Source organism: Mixophyes fleayi, chromosome 2 (genome assembly GCF_038048845.1).
Source record: "Mixophyes fleayi isolate aMixFle1 chromosome 2, aMixFle1.hap1, whole genome shotgun sequence".
Classification (NCBI taxonomy): Eukaryota; Metazoa; Chordata; class Amphibia; order Anura; family Limnodynastidae; genus Mixophyes; species Mixophyes fleayi.
The window spans coordinates 25,093,844-25,111,484 of NC_134403.1; the positions used below are offsets into that span (position 1 = coordinate 25,093,844).

General features: G+C 40.3%; 1 protein-coding gene across 1 annotated transcript in view; it reads left to right on the top strand.

Annotated features, from left to right (window-relative positions):
- The window catches only part of TMEM135 (transmembrane protein 135), a 265,659-nt gene that overhangs the window by 189,447 nt on the left and 58,571 nt on the right, over nt 1-17,641 (top strand). The window contains exon 6 of the mRNA XM_075198696.1: nt 8,681-8,727. Within this exon, the coding sequence (XP_075054797.1) occupies nt 8,681-8,727 (47 nt within the window). The remainder of the gene's footprint in view (nt 1-8,680; nt 8,728-17,641) is intronic.

The window sequence follows — 17,641 nt, forward strand, 5'->3', positions numbered from 1 at the left end:
CCAATAATCTCTTGTTTAATATCACACGCTAATCTTCCTTTTCATCCTACCTGCCTACTGATTGCTTAAGCTGTTTTTTGGCAGGGCTGCAGGAGAGTTGCCTACAGCTGCCTGGGCAGAGGTGTGGTACAGCCGCCGGCACGCCGCCCGTCCATTAACTGACAAATTGTTTTATTCTTTTTTTTTTCTGAAAACATGTCAGACTAGAATCCGGGGGAGTATATCTAGATCTCTTCTTAGCGTGCTTATGTAGAGCGACAGTAGAGAACATATTCACTGGCTTGTGGCCTAGTGGTATATAAACAAAGGGTTCTAGGTGTAAAAGGAATCAAACGTAGATGTCTGTTTCAAAGATTTGGGCAATAACCAATATGTTTTATAGATCCTTATCTCAGCGATTAAAAATATAGTTTTGCAACAATTTATCAATGTTATCTCGCCGTGATGGTGCTATCGGCTGTTCCGGTGTGTCGCTTTTCCTGCAGAGATCATCATCAACATTTATTTATATAGCGCCACTGATTCTGCAGCGCTGTACAGAGAACTCACTCACATCAGTCCCTGCCCCCTTTTGGAGCTTACAGTCTAAATTCCCTAATATACATACACAGAGGGAGAGACTAGGGTCAATTTTTTTGATATCAGCCAATTGACCTACTAGTATGTTTTTGGAGTGTGGGAGGAAACCGAAGAGCACGGAGGAAACCCACGCAAACACGGGGAGAACATACAAACTCCTCACAGATAAGGCCATAGTCAGGAATTGAACTCATGACCCCAGCGCTGGGAGGCAGAAGTGCTAACCACTTATTGGAGATATCTTCCACACGGCCTTATCGCAAAACCTCTTTCTGCTTCACAAGAGCAAACTGCACGGGTGCGGCAAAAAGTCTGCAAATGCTCAGTGTCCCTTCTCTAGCTTGGCTAGGAAGGGTAGATTGGACATTTTATTGTACACCCTTGTAACTGAAGTATTGATTGGTAACAGGAGTTTCCTTAAATGGACAGGTACTAACTAAATCATTTGGTACAAGTGATTACTCGCTTTCCTATACTGTTAACATCTAGCTTGCCACTTGAATACTACAGAGGTCTAAAGCCGGTCACACGCTGATGCATTTATTGTGCAGATCACACGTTAAACGGGCGTTTGGTCAGATATTTCAAGAGCGTGTACGCTCCCACAATCATGTTTTATCGTATCAAAAACACATTGTATTGATTGATTTGATCAACAATGGAACGATGTCGGGCAAATGTGGAAGTGTGTACACACTCACAGCCAGCAGTGTAGGCAGATATCTGTACAGTGTACAGAATCACAATCTTTTCAGCAGATGATTATAACAGATGAAGATCACAGATCTAATGGTAAATCGTGTAGGTTTGTACACACAAATCTGGATGATCATCGGGATTTTCAATCGTTGGTAAAATCATTATAGAAACCGCTTCTGAAGTAAGATTGCAGAGGTGTGTACCCAGTTTAAGTCCATTATGTATTATTAAGGGGTTTCATAGTATCCGCAGTCTTTCATACGTGCCAATATTTGTAGAACACAGCTTTCAAATATTTGTTACCATTTAGTAAATTAAGCTACTTTAATAGACACACACTATGGGGCATATTCAATTGTTGGCGTTACTGGCCAAAGTAACGCGGCGTAAATACCGTTATTACGGTACCTTTCACGCTAGATTTCAGCTCGCGGCTCAGAAATCCGGCTTAGTATTACCGTAATAACTGTAATACTTTTTACGCTGCGGAAAACGGGAACAATTGAATATGCCCCTATCTGCGGCTTGAACATTTTTCTCCACTTTCCACCTTACTGATACCCATCCTTTTCCCTGATCCCTGCTTCTTAGTCCCAAAATTTTAAATACTCTTTCCTATAAAAGAGGACCTGTTGCCTATATACAGTTACACATTAAACAGTTATCCCCACAGGGACATTATAAATAGGTTTTATCGCAGCTGTATAATGTCTCCTTAATGCACCTTTTCACACATGTACATGGAGCCAGCCGTATTCTGGGCAGGTATGTAAATAGAAAATAGTGATCATTGAGCGTTCAAGGACAATCATGTTTTGTCTATCACTTTCCAACTGGTTCCCTTTTTGATGCAAATGCACCTGTCGCATTTTCATTGTGGATTGTCCCCTTTTTCAGGGGGAGGGGGATAAATGCTTCTGATGACTCAGACATTTATTATATAATCTACCCTGTGTATTATTGTGTCCCAATGATTAGGCATTGACTTGAGCTTCCAGTTCCACTAGTTAAAAGTGCTTTTTATTAATTTCCTCTGCTAAATGTTAGAAGGGTTGGAGGGGTATTTGTATGTAATGAAAATTAATGTAGACTTTTTGTCTGCTTGTATAATTCGTGTAGTGTTCCGGCTATGCAGAGTAGGACTACAGGTGACTTGTGCAGAAACCTTCATTTGTTCATTTGCCATCTCTCCTCCTGTTTCCACCACTTCTAACTCTGCTCTCCAGCTACTTAGCCCTCCTCCTCAAAGGTCCTCCACCCCACTTCCACTTTCGCTCCCTCCTCCCCCCTGGGGGTCTCCCTGTCTTCCGCGCCCCCCTTCTTGGGCCCCGTCGTTTTCGGATCCTCCCTCCCCCTTCCCCGCCCTCTCTAGCTGTGCATTGAGCGTACTGAGTTGCTGTGTTTACTGTACTGTGCTGTCTCCCATTGTATTGTGATTTTGTTTGTCTCTGTACGGCGCTGCGGATGCCTTGTAGCGCCTTATAAATAAATATTAATAATAATAATAATAATAATTTGAATCCTATTGTTCAGAGTCACCTCTTAGCTGAGTAATATACGCCACGTTTGTCTACGCGTTTCACATGGACTCTCCAAGCTTCCTCAGGAGTTTGGTGTTCTTAAGCACAAGTTTGTGACTCTAGTTACGCTTTGAGTGATTTAAGCTGTAGGACAGATTTTCACAGAAATCTGACTCTGCAGTAAGTATTGTACAAGAAAACAGAGCTATTTAGACATCCATTGCTAGGTAAGACATTGATTTATATCTGTCTCTTTATGAACAGATACTAAGGGGTATATTTACTAAACTGCAGGATTGAAAAAAAGGAGATGTTGCCCATAGCAACCAATCAGATTCTGGCTATCATTTGTTTAGTACATTCTACAAAATGACAGCTAGAATCTGATTTGTTGCTATAGGCAACATCACCACTTTTTCAAACCCACAACGGGGAAGGCTCAGTAGCCTTCTGCCAGGGAGCCTGAAACCCATTCTATCCTCACTGACTGACTGAGGACTGAGAATTGCTGATGTGATTGCTGTACTGGACATATATACCTATGAATCGATCAACACTTGTAGCTAAGTTTATTTCAAATAAATCTATTTGATGTTCTAACTGAAGTTGTGTCTCTTACTTGGGATTATACATCCGAGGTCTCATTGAACTTTAATATTTAACCGTTTCCAACCGGTGGCAATAATGCACTTGTAACTGACAGAGTGAAGGGAGCTTTGGCAATTTGTCGAAGGGGCAGATGCAGTTCTAAGATTTCTCGAGAGGGTACAAAATAATAATAGCAACCCGTAAATCTCTCCCTCTTGTATCTCTTACAACTTCAAGAGTATCCAGTAGATCAGAGAGCAGGATGACTTTACAAATGAGCCGTACACTTAGCATTTCCATACAACAGTGTTAAGAAGCTGACAATTAGGACCAAATTGCAAGTCTACATTAATAGATTAAAAGACACAGAGCTTTCAATGCTGCGGTGCATAAAACGTCTTATAGTCAGCAAATACGACCGGGACAGACTGAGAAGTGGGCGCTCGCTTGGCTGTGACGTTCTGGGGTGTCCGTGTTCTTTCTCGTGTTCCGAACAAATTTTCCCCTTCAATGTCAAACACGATCCCTGGGGACGAGTCAAGTGTTATAACAGTAAAGTCTACCTTTGTTTTTCAGTGATGTCTAACTTATGTCATCTTGATTTTATATATTATGCTTTATTTGTTACGGATATTTTCATGTTAACTTCAGCTGTTTATTAACAAAACCAACCAATTATCGATAGAGTAAGGAATTTATTTCCCGAATAAGTTCCAATAACTCAGACAGTTGACGTCAGCATCCCAAAGCGGGGGTTGTTGTATGTGACAGATTTGAACATGTCTTCATAGCATGTCGCTATTGCATTGGCTTATTTAAAAAATATTTAACGAGAAGAAGAGTAGTACTTTCTTGGAGACTGATTTTAGCGTGATCAGTTCTCCTCTTATGTTTATTGTTACCCTTTTATTTACATTAAAATAGTTAAAGTTCAGGGAAAGTTCCTACATGGACATTTCTCCTAAAAATAATGGACCACTGCCCTGTATCTGTAATACGATGTAGTCCCTCCTCTGTGGGTTTTTACCATTACCTTAAGTTCACCACTGATGTAGTGTTAGAGTTCTCCAGAAGGGGGCGCTAAGAGAAACTCTGTGTTCAATGACAATGTGTGGGTGGAAGGGACACACACTTTCCTCCTACCTTTTTTTTTGGGGGGGGGGGGTGTGGGGGGGCACTGTTGTTGGTGAATGGCCCTAGCTGGTCTTTCCCTTTAAGTAAATTTATACTAAAATAAATTGTTTAGCAAATTGAGTACTTGTAGAAACTGATGCAATCTCCATATTATGGAAGGGATTGCAGTTCCCTCTCCATTACAGTGCATGATATGCTTAGATGAACCTGCCCCTGGAGATCATTTTAAAATGTTGCCAGTTATGCTGCCCCATCTACAGCGGAGGCAGACATTTTTGTGGGCGGATCCAATCTTCGGCCTACTCGCTAGGAACAATTGATGTCACTGAGGCACTTTGTGCCTCATGCCTCACTGATGTCACTAGTTCCCTATATTGGTTCCACCCACAAAATGGCTGCCACCAGTGTGTGTATCCAACAGGTTTATGGTGATCCATCCTACATGCATTATCTAGCACATTTCTTTCTGTTGAACCCTCGCTCTAGGGCAGGCGTAGGTAACCTGCGGCTCTCCAGGTGTTGTGAAACTACAAGTCCTAGCATGCTTTGCCAGCAGATAACCAGCAGATAGGAGGCAATGCATGCTGGGATTTGTAGTTTCACAACACCTGGAGAGCCGCAGGTTACCTACCCCTGCTCTAGGGTAAAGAATATAAACTACGTATCAGTATTATACCTAGATTATTCCACATATTACTATGCCACAGAAAAAAAACATTTGTGTAAAAAAAAAAAAAATGTAGGAAATCCCAGACTTTCGGTCTAGCATGGGGATGTCTTCTGTGGATATCTCTCCTTCCACACATTTCCTCTCTCCTTTGGTAATGATTCATTGCTGCTCTCCCTTGCAGTGACTGAGAGGCTCATTGTCTTGAATTTCACATGGCTTGCAGATAAAAGGAGAATCTCTGGCACCTCGATTCCTTCCAGCCTCCTAACCTTTATGGCTCCAGCCTATTCCTTTCAAGACATACTTGTTATCTTATCCTCGCTATGCACGGGGCTCTATACTTATTCCTCCTCCATAGAAATGGCTGCTATTTCTGCCCTTGGTAAACTTTATAAGGCCTTTCATGTATGTGACTGTACAGGTTGTGTGTTGATACAGATGAAATGAACTCTCTTCTGAAAGTGGATTTCTGAGTGGCTGTTCTTCTGCTGTGTTGCCAAAACACTTTACTCCAACGCTATGAGGTCAGGAGAGGGATTTACACATTGATGCCTGCTTGTCTTTTGCTGCTTTTCAATATTGAATGAGAACGTGACACGCACAGGAAAGTTTACATATAGTATTGGCTATTGCAGTCATTTCTTACATAGTACCGTTAATTACCACTTCCTGATTCAGCAGCAATATTTATAGGTCCCTCCAGCCCTGTGTTCTGGAGCACTCCCTTCTTTAGTGACTAGAACCAATGTTCTTTACCTCTTACCAACATTCCCTACGGTACATTCGCACCAACAGTTTTTCAGCAGCAGGTTTCTGCAGGCGGAAAATCAAGCTGTTTATTTTTTTACTTTTTGAACAATCACAGAGAAAATAACAGGGAAGGAAAAAAAAAATCAACTACTGTCATAATACATGTTAATAATTGCTATGCATCGTGAAACATAGTGGAGAAATGAAAAGTTGTACTGTCTCAAGCAATATCAATATTAGTGGGAGGGGTGAGGGGTGGGTTGGTTGTCGGCTGTAATGAACCAAGGAAAGGAGGAACCTCCGAGAGCAAAGGAAATGATTCAGCGTGCAGGAGTGATGTGAGCGGGGGTGGGAGGTATGTAAGAGGCAATGCAGAAATAAAATGGGGGGGGGGGGGCGTGCTGGGGGTGTTACTGATATAGCCAGGGTGCCCAGATTTGGTGAAACTTATCTTTCTTATCTCGTAGGAGGAAGGTGATTTTCTCCATGTTAGCAATGAACCAGATATAGGATTTTGGAGAAGAGACGCGGGGAGAGGGAGTGCTGTACGTTTCACAGGTTGGCTATCAGGAACATAGCGGCCGCCAAGACATGCAAGGCCAAGTTCGCAGAGTGGGCATTGACATCTTGTATAGGGTAGTAGAGGAGGAAGGACCAAGGGTCCTTCCTAATAGGGAATAAGGCATTGGTGAAGGGAGGACAGGAGGCTAGCTACTTTATCCCAGTAGGAGAAGATGACAGGGCGCGACCACCAGATATGTAAGAGGGTACCTCTATGACCGCATTCCCGCCAACAGGCAGGGGAGGCAGTCGGATACATTGTAGCGAGTCTATCCGGCGTAAGATACCATCTCTAATAGATCTTGCATGCATTCTCCTTAATTAATGTGGATATGGAACTGGAGGCCACACTTAATCTGATGGTCCCCCAGCAGTCCTCCTCTGGTGAGGGGGCAAGTCCCTCTCCCACTCCCTCTTGTGACTATTCCCAAGGGTCAGTATCTCATCTAGGAGTAAGTTATAGAGTGAAGAAATCATGCCTCTCCGAAGAGGGGAGGAGAGACAGAGGGTCTCAAATGGGGAAATCAGAGAAGGTTGGTCGCTCGGCAGGAGTAAATGCCTGATTTGTAGGTATTGATAAAGGGGCAGGTTTAGGTCGGGGTCTTTGGAGCGGAGGGCGTCATAAGTCATAGGCCTCCCCGGTCCAAAAGGTCACCAGCGAATCGGATACCCGAAGCGGGCCATGCCAGAGAGAAAGAATAAAGCATGCCAGGGGTGAAAGGCGGGCCATGCCACAGAGGTATAATGGACAGAGGAGTTGAGGAGAGATGGTTTTGCAGGTCTCCCAGGTCCGAGCAGTAAATAGTGAGGCAGGGGAGCTCCTGATCAGTGCAGAGCTGGGAGATTTTAGGTAGGCCCCAGATATTAGACAAATCCGATATAGAGAGGTAAGCTGCTTCTATATCAGCCCATGAGTGGGAGCTGGAGGAGCAAAGGAGGTAACCAAGCTGTTTATTGTCATGAGTGATGTGTAAAAAATCCATATTCTAAATATTGAGCGTATTTCTCGTGATTGTGCGAAGTGTTCGTGAGACTCCCGAAATAGGTGATCTCTCGGTCTCCCGAGACCATCTTCCTGAAGCTGGGCCAGAAGCGGTGGGAGTAACCGGAGTAATGCTGCGATTTGACTATGCCTTGACAGGAAAGAGAGAGATTCTGGAGGCATTATAGTTGCATTAAAAAGTAAATTGGACCCTGTGCACTGCAGCTATGGGCTGGGAGTTGAAGACACAGTTCCTAGTGTTGGTGTTTGCAGCACAGTCATTGTGGTATAGCCTTATGTGCTTTAAATACTTTAAATAGTCCTTGCAATCAATGTCGTCTAAGAACAATATTTCAGTTTTTACAGAGGAGTGTGTTTAATATATATCTCACAGGATTCTCACTAACACACTAATATGACTCTAGTGTAAGCAAATGTGTAATAATATCCTCAGTGTTTGTTTCATAACTCTGCCAGTAATTTGTCAGTATGTATTTTATTCTTCTGTTATCATTATAACCCAATGTACACCGTTTTTCACAATGATATTACTTCTGTGGATTGATGTGTAGGTTACTTTGTAGTTGTAACCTACAGAATGGAGACAGCCCTTTAGAAAATCCATCATACCTACCAATTCTCTAGGATTTAAGGACATGACTGATAATGCCAGCCGCTCACTGTACATTGATTAGCAGAATTTCAGGAATAATGGCTTAAAAATGATTGCCACGGTTACCCCAGAGTAATTTGTCAGTGGCCACTTCTTCATTGGGATGCTTTCACTATAGACAGAGAGTAGCGTTGTAGCAGTGCCAATGGGGAGGTTCCGATGCACTAGGCTCAAAAAATAGTATGAATGAACCTGGCCATCCAATCAGGAGCTGGCCATCATTTTTACCCTTTGAGTCAGGTCCACCTTCCCCTTCTGAAGACGTCCTCTGTATAGTACAAGCAACGTCATAAGTGTTTTTGTATCCCTTTCGGGAGAAGCCCATTAATGTAAAGTCTACTAGGGTAAGGTTCGGAAAATGTGTTAGCCACTTTTTAAATGGTGTAGGTGTCAGAAACTTCTTGTTTTATTTATGCATGTATGTGTTTATTAACATCTTTAATAGAGTATGTTAGGAACATTTTAACAAATGTGTGTCGTGTGTATATTATTTATTTGGTTTTTTTATTTGTTGCTTCTTGTAGGTCCTTTTGTTTTGCATCACAGCTGCTCTCTACATGTTCTTTTTCAGGTAGGTTCAGTTCCTATTTTTTTGTTTTGCTCTGTGGGTTTCTTGTCTATATGCTAAGTTTGAGGATGTTCACATCGGGCTCATTAAATTTGAATAGGGTAAAGTTTGATTTCAATTAGTACTAAATTGTTCTTGGAATTCGGTTAAGTGTTGATATCCTTATTCTAAGCGCACAAGCAACGTGTAGTGCAAAGAACAACCTGTGTACAGCGCTACGAAATATTATCACAGATTATAAATGAAATGAATTTCAGTTTTTCACAGTTGGTCCAAGCACTGGCTCTATTGATCAGAATGACAGAGCTAATATCTCACATAGCGGATCTACTAATCTACATTTTTTTGTCTTGCTTGCTTCCTCGTGCAACCAGCTTCTATCTTTAGTGACCAGATCTTTCTTGTTACATGACGACCACACTAGGTAACACATGTCGATATTGAATAACAGGTGCTGTGCCTAGACAAAGCTTGGCCGTATGGACGTGTAGCATAGGGAACCTCTATTAGCATATAGAAAATGCCAAATTGGACGGGTGGGAGTCATAAGGAGACCTGATTAATTTATTTGAAAAACACTATGTACCAAATCTGTTCTGACCACAGCAGGTATGTAAATACACTTGATTGGCCCTGGCTCCTGTCCATTCAGGAGCACATTAGTGACACACCTTTAATCTGTACAGTTAGGAGGTTCCCACCCAGATTTGTCTTCTTGTCTTTTCATGAGGTCAGTTGAGTTTTAGAGGAATGGCCAAAGTCCTTCTGGGATCAAGGGAAATATTAAAAGCAACAACAAAAGTTTTAACAAGTACCAACCAATAGAAGGATCTCTGTCCACATCCACAAGGCTGCCGAATAGTTGATATTAGAGACTATTTATTGTTGTGTGGTATTCAACTGGCTTTTAAATACCATCAGTAAACCTCACATCAACCAGCATATGATCACAGGAGAACACAATGATTGACCCATTCTGAATTTCTCCCCTTACTGTTTATTTAAACCTTCCCAAGACATCCCATCTGCATTTCTCTCATTCCCGGAATATCCATGTATGTTCCCCAAGTAGTTTTAAATTCCTTTAGCAAAGCAGCCACATCCACCTTTGTTATGAAGCATTTCAAACCTAACCCAATATTCATAAAAAAACTATTTCCACTGATCTCCCCCCCCCCCCCCCCCCCGAGCCTCCCACATATACAGATATATTGCTACTCTCATTTAATGCTTGTCTCCTGACAGCCAAGGTCAGCGTAATGCATCATTGCCACTCAAATATTTCTACATTACCTCCAGTTAAAACCCCTAATCCGATACATTGAAACAGCCCACCGTTGCTAGCAATAGTTCTCAAGGAAAATGCATTAAAATAAATTGCATCAAATGCACAGGTCTGGAAATGAAATAAATATCACAGATTTTAAGTTTACAGCCAAAAATATTTTACTGAAACAGATTTGAGTTGAGCACCCTGGATATAAAGGGAAACAGAGGAACAATAATATAAAGAATAAGAATAAAATAAACAGTTTTAAAAATAATTGCAAGAACACACTTGCAGTGTAATTCACAGCATTAAATATCAGCTAAAGAGCAATTAGGAGTTCTTGACTAATTGGCACACCAAGGTCTAGAAGTCTGGAAAGTGAATAATCTTGGCATCTGCAGACAGGAATAGGCTTAACCGGTTTTGCAGAATAAGGGGCTTCTTCCTCGGGATTGCATTGTGAATGTCAAAGCAAGAGAACATGGCTGCTAGCCAATCAGAAGATTTCAATGGGCAAGGTGTTTCCCTTTGAGTTGTATCAGACCATAAAATATATAACAAAAATATAAACAATATAAAAGTAATTCAATATCTGAATATACAAAAATGTAAATAAGACATCCCTCTCCAGGTAAAATATGAGGGTAACCCTCCACCTATGTGTAAAAAATAAAGAGAGAAACGTTATTACGCAAGCCCCCCAAATCATGTCCAAAGAGGAAGTCAATTCATTTATTCACTAGCATATTGGATCCATGGAGGGAGACGCCACCACGGAGCACCCCAGGTGAAGTCTGGCCTCAAGGGACTCCATAGGGCGAATGACACAAGATAAATAAAGTATAGAGTGCTGAAGGCTAGCTGTCAGATTAATGAATGCAAATAATAACTGGTGCACACAAAGTCAATGCAATAACCAGATCTATAAATTAACAATAAAAGAAAGCACAATACATTGATGATATAATAACACACCCAAACAAACCGAAGAACTGTGGTCTGTATCTATAAATAACAGAAAAATAAGAGAGTGCCGACAATAGATACTAATGAAAATCTTTTTATTAAAATAATAAAATCAGTATTTTAGAAAGCCCAACTTATCTGGTGTATCAAATCACGCCTAACAATTCGTACTTAGCTGCTCATAAAGATTTCTGTATCTAGCTCTTTCAACAAGCATCAATTATTTGTATATGTCCAATAAAGACATTTTACACCTATTGTTCACAATCTTCTTGCTCATAGGTTATTCAGCCCAAATACATTAGTGCCCTAAGGCAATAAGATAGTATCCAAAGAATGGCTTGTTGTAATATGCTTCCCAATTTGAAAAAACTGTACTTAGTTGCAGTAAATTCCCCCACAAATGAAGGAATCGATCCTTAGCACAGGTGAAATGCGATGTGGCTCTCCATTTTTGCAATTACCACTTTGTTCTTTTTCTACACAATTCCGGAAAGCAATGACTTAATTTGTTCAAGATTAAAGTACTGAAGTGTTCAAGAAGTAGTAGAATCGATTCTGTTTTTTTAGCCCAAGACGCGTTTCTCCACCCCTCTATAGGCAGTTTCACCAGAGGTTCATTAAACGAATACAAAGGCACTATTTATATATCCTTCTCTTTTTGCTGTGTTTATGAAGGCGTACGGAACATGCAGTTTAATGGATGATACAAGAGTGTAGAATAATTAAATCACAAGTATACTTAAATAAGATGAGGAATGGTTAAATATTTGAAATATATTAAATATAATTCATAAAAAAATAAATATATATATATACACAATATGAAAAATAATATAAAAATAGGTTTATTGGTGTGAGATGCCCACATATTAAAATATAAATTATTGTTATATAAAAATAAGAGAAAGTGATTGCCAAACATACTTTAAAATAGGAGGGAAGCACTGTATCTGAGAATCCAATACTATTTGTGAGATCCAGATCTCCTTACAAATGTCATTAGAAACTTTTTCAATACCTTTTTAATATTCTATTACTATTATGTTAATACAGAAAGTGTTGAATACTATTAAGAGGTGTATTTTGATAAATGTATATTAATTTTTTTATATATATATATACATATATTTTTATATTTGTATATATACAATATTCTGCAAAAGGTTTAGGCAGGTGTGGACAAATGCTTTCAAAAATAGAAGCGTTAATATTTTATTTTTTATCAATTATGAAAATGCAGAGTGAACGAGGAGAAGATAAATCTAAATGAAATCAATATTTGGTGTGACCATCCTTTGCCTTCAAAAGAGCATCAAAGCATCAATTCTTCTAGGGACACTTGCACACAGTTTTTGAAGAAACTCTACAGGGAGGTCATTCCATACATCTTGGAGAACTAACCACAGATCTTCTGTGGATGTAGGCTGACTCAAACCCTTCTGTCTCTTCATGTAATCCCAGACAGACTCAATGATGTTGAGATCAGGGCTCTGTCAGGGCCATATCATCACTTCCAGGACTCCTTATTCTTCTTTACAATGAAGATAGTTCTTAATGACATTGGTTGTATGTATGAGGTCGTTGTCCTGCTGCAGAATAAAATTAGGGCCAATCAGACGCCTCCCTGATGGTATTGCCTGTATTTCTCAGCATTGAGGACACAATCCTGACCAAATCCCCAACTCCATTTGCTTAATGCAGCCCCAAACTTGCAAAAATCCTCCACCATGCTTCACTGTTGCCTGCAGACACTCATTATTGTACCGCTCTCCAGTCCTTCGGCGAACAAACTGCCTTCTGTTACAGCCAAATATTTAAAATTTTGAGCACCTGCTGCCATTATTCTGCACCCCAGTTTCTATGTTTTCGTGCATAGTAGGCCTTGTTTCCTCATCGAAGGTGGGCCTTTTGGCTGCAATTCTTCCATGAAGACCACTTCTGGCCAGACTTCTCAGACCAGTAGTTGAGTGTACTGTTTTTTTTCCAGTTCTGAGCCGAAAGGCTGGAGAGCTGTACAATACAACCTCCCTGCTGAGTTCCTTTAAAGACTGTGTGCAAGTGTACCTAGAAGAATTGATGCTGTTTTGAGGGCAAAGGGTGGTCACACCAAATATTGATTTGAGTTAGATATCTCTTCTGTTCATTTACTTTGCAGTTTGTTCATTGATAAAAATAAACTATTAACACTCCTATTTTTTAAAGCATTTTTTCAACACCTGCCTAAACCGTTAGCACACCACTGTGTGTGTGTATATATGTGTGTATGTATGTATGTATGTATGTATGTGTGTGTGTGTGTGTGTATGTATATATATATATATATATATATATATATATATATATATATATATATATATATATGTGTGTGTGTATATATGTATGTGTGTACATATATATATGTATGTATGTGTGTGTGTGTATATATATATATATATATATATATATATATATATATATATATATACAATGTGTGTTATTACCAGTATATTGTAAATATCATGGAGAGTGAGTGTGTGAATGAAAGGTATTACTTTGACAGAGACCAGGTCTGCCTGGCGGTCTTGGACTGGCTGTGTAGTGGATGGAGCCACCATCATGGTGTGGTCACGCCTCCTTCGGTGGCTATGAAAGGGACCCTAAGAAGTTGATATACCGTGGCCCAAATTCCCTCCAGGCTGCCCTGTGCGTAGTCGATCATAAAGGATATTCTTTTGATCCAGATATAATTCACATTTGTCGATTCTAAACGGTCTTGCTGTTCCGTATGGTTTACTTTTAAAGATGTCCACTCAAAGAGCCAGCTTTCCGAATATCAACAGTGGTCCAAAGTCCGAACCCCAGTCCTAGTGATACCTCTCCTGGTGAGTGGGGGGTGGGAGTGTCTCCTGAATGGCTGAGGTGCCAATCATTAGCCCCTGCCTCTGTGATACTTGTGAGTAGGAGGATACTAGTAGAATATGTGTTTGGGGGAGCATCTCTTAACCCCTCACTTTTCATGAAGCAGAGATTATAGTATTGATTGGCAACATTTTCTTACTCACTGAAATGCGTTTGATTCTTAAGCTGGGTACACACTGATGCACTTATCGTGAATATCACACGATTCAGGACCATTTCATCAGATATTGCAATAGTGTGTATGCTCCCATGATCATGTTTTATTGTACCAAAACATATCGCAGCTGTTGATTTGGTTTTAAAAATTTCCTAAAAATCACGATCAACGATGGGACGATGTCAGGAAAACGTGAAAGTGTGTACACCATCACAACCAGCAGTGTAAACAGATATCTGTACAGTGTACAGAGTCACCATCTTTCAGCAGATGGTTATGAGAGATGAAGATCACAGACCTGAAGGTAAATCATGTGGGTGTGTACACATGAATTGGAATGATCATCGGGATTTTCAATCATTGTTGAAATCGTTATAGAAATTGCATCTGAAGTAAGGTATCATAGGTGTGTACCCAGCTTTATACCCAAATGACAATACAATGATTCGTAGCCATTGGAACTGAGTTAGAATGATCAGTTTCTCTCTTGTGTTTTGCAGAAAGATGCAACTAGGTTGCAACAATGTAAATAAAAGTCATCTTTGTTGCAATAATGCGAAGTTTTAATGACTGTCTTTTATAAACTGAATTGGTAAATAGCACCATTGATCTCTGGCTCACAAGTAAATAGGTTTAAAACAACTTAAATATTTGTTTATTTTCGTCCAGAGGGCAACAGAAAGGTAATTAAAGTAAATTTTCCACTATCCTATTATTAATTGGGATTCATTCACTACAGAACCATCTACTTCACCTCCACACACATTTATATACCTGCAAGTGTCCTTACATGTTTTGCACAGACCTGGCATTGTAATTAGTAACTGAGACAAGTCACATTGTGTAGTTATCAGCTTCTGTAGAAGAAGAGACATCTGGGAGAGGTTAGCTTATGATTGCAGGATATAAGCAATTACTTAAAGCTGTACTACCTCCAAAGAAAATATTTTCCTAAGATGCGCTCTACTCCTAGCCAAAGTCCTGTGCGTTCTACCAGATCAGTAATGAACTGGCAAAGTTATTTTTTTTAAGAAACATTAATATTAGATATTGATTGGGGGGGGGGGGGGGGGTGAGTTAAGTGGGAAGATCAATCGCAAGCCACAGTCACTTGATTGTGGCTAGTGATTTATCCGCCTACTCACATTCCTCCCACCCCCTGTTTTCGGCAAGGACTGTAAGAGTTAAAAAGGAACCCTAGGTTTTAGTGCAGCTTTAACATAACTATTAAATATATTATTATGCTGGGTACACCTTTGGTTAAAATTTGTTGGAAGGTTGTGAATATAATATGCTCTGATTCCCTAGTTCTAATATGCTGGACACTGATAGGTATAATAAGTTCTGATCTCCTAGTTATAATATGCTGGACAAGGATAGGTATAATGCTGGACACGGATAGGTATAATATGCTGGGCACGGGCAGGTGTAATATGCTGGACACGGATAGGTATAATATGCTGGACATGGATAGGTATAATATGCTGGACACGGATAGGTATAATATGCTGGACACGGATAGGTATAATATGCTGGATACGGATAGATATAATATGCTGGACATGGATAGGTATAATGCTGGACACGGATAGGTATAATATGCTGGACACGGATAGGTATAATATGCTGGACACTGACAGGTATAATATGCTGGACTCGGACAGGTATAATATGCTGAACACGGACCGGTATAATATGCTGGACTCAGACAGGCATAATATGCTGGACTCGGACAGGTATAATATGCTGGACACGGACAGGTATAATATGCTGGACACGGACAGGTATAATATGCTGGACTCGGACAGGTATAATATGCTGGACACGGACAGGTATAATATGCTGGACTCGGACAGGTATAATATGCTGAACACGGACAGGTATAATATACTGGACACGGACAGGTATAATATGCTGGACTCGGACAGGTATAATATGCTGGGCACGGACCGGTATAATATGCTGGACACAGACAGGTATAATATGCTGGACACACGGACTGGTATAATATGCTGGACTCTGACAGGTATAATATGTTGGACACGAATAGGTATAATATGCTGGACACGGACAGGTATAATATGCTGGACACGGACAGGTATAATATGCTGGACACGGACCGGTATAATATGCTGGACTCGGACAGGTATAATATGCTGGACACGAATAGGTATAAAATGCTGGACACGGACCGGTATAATATGCTGGACTCTGACATGTATAATATGCTGGACACGAATAGGTATAATATGCTGGACACGGACCGGTATAATATGCTGGACTCGGACAGGTATAATATGCTGGACACGAATAGGTATAATATGCTGGACATGGACAGGTATAACATGCTGGACACGGACAGGTATAATATGCTGGACTCGGACAGGTATAATATGCTGGACACGGACAGGTATAGTATACTGGGAATTGATAGTGCATTCTGGGTATTAATGAGTAGACTTTCATGGGTACTGTGTATAATTTGCTGAGCACTGGGTATGATATGTCCTGGATAGAAACTAGTACAGTAATACGAATAAGCCATACGTCTGAAAATTCACATTTCTAAACAAATTAGGCCCTGCAAGGCCCACACACAACCTACATTTGTCATGTACATGCAGATGTATTGCATTTTTCTAAATGGTTACCCTCTAAATCCTTCAGTATAAGGCTATCACTGAATCCAATACCAGAATAACGATAAGACATTGGAACTGAAGGGGAAAAGAAAAAAAAAGAAACAGAAATTTGGATGAGCGTTGCCCCTTGTTCCTAATTATTCCAGCTTTCAAGACCCAAGCTACAGATTACAGAGCCCAGCTTCAAGCTTCCGGTCTCCTTCAGGATGAATAACGCAGCGGAAACTGAGGAGAGAATCCAGAAACAGACACCAGTAGTGCACATCGATTCTCATAGGACACGAAATCCACCGAGTTTATTCTATTGTCCGTTAATATCACCTGCTTAAGTCAGAAGAACCAGAAAAGCATTTTTATCCATTTCCTTTTCGTACCTCCTTGAACCATAGATATATCGTGGCCTTATGACCAAGTAAACACAACATGTAAACATTTCCGCTGATCTTGTGGAGTCATCAAAATTTATGTTTACAAACCGCTTTAAGGACTACATACATGTTATTTTATTTAGGTGTCATTTTTCACAGGATTTATGTTTTAAATGTGCCTTACTGTGGGATCAGGGATTGTTATCTCTGATTGGCCCGATAATCGGCTGAAAAACCTGTAGTGTGTACCCATCCTAACTCAGCAGGAGGTATCCTAAACCAAGATAATATAGCATAGCGGTATCACAATGGTCCTGCACCCACAGCAATCCCCAATACATCTGGGGGAAAATGTTTTATTCTTCTAACATTTATTTTATGAAACTATTATATTTGAATGCATCAAGCTAAAAAGAAAGTAATTAAAAAATACTGTCCTTCCTTACCTTCCTGAGTAAACACACTCATTTTGGAGTTCTATTCCTGTTCCTGTGTAAATCTTTACTCATGTCGAAATTTTCCCCAAACATAAGTCATACGTCCGAACATTGGTCCTGTACTAATTGGGACACTCACCACAACGATGGGGTTGTGGGAGCCAGAAATTGAGTCT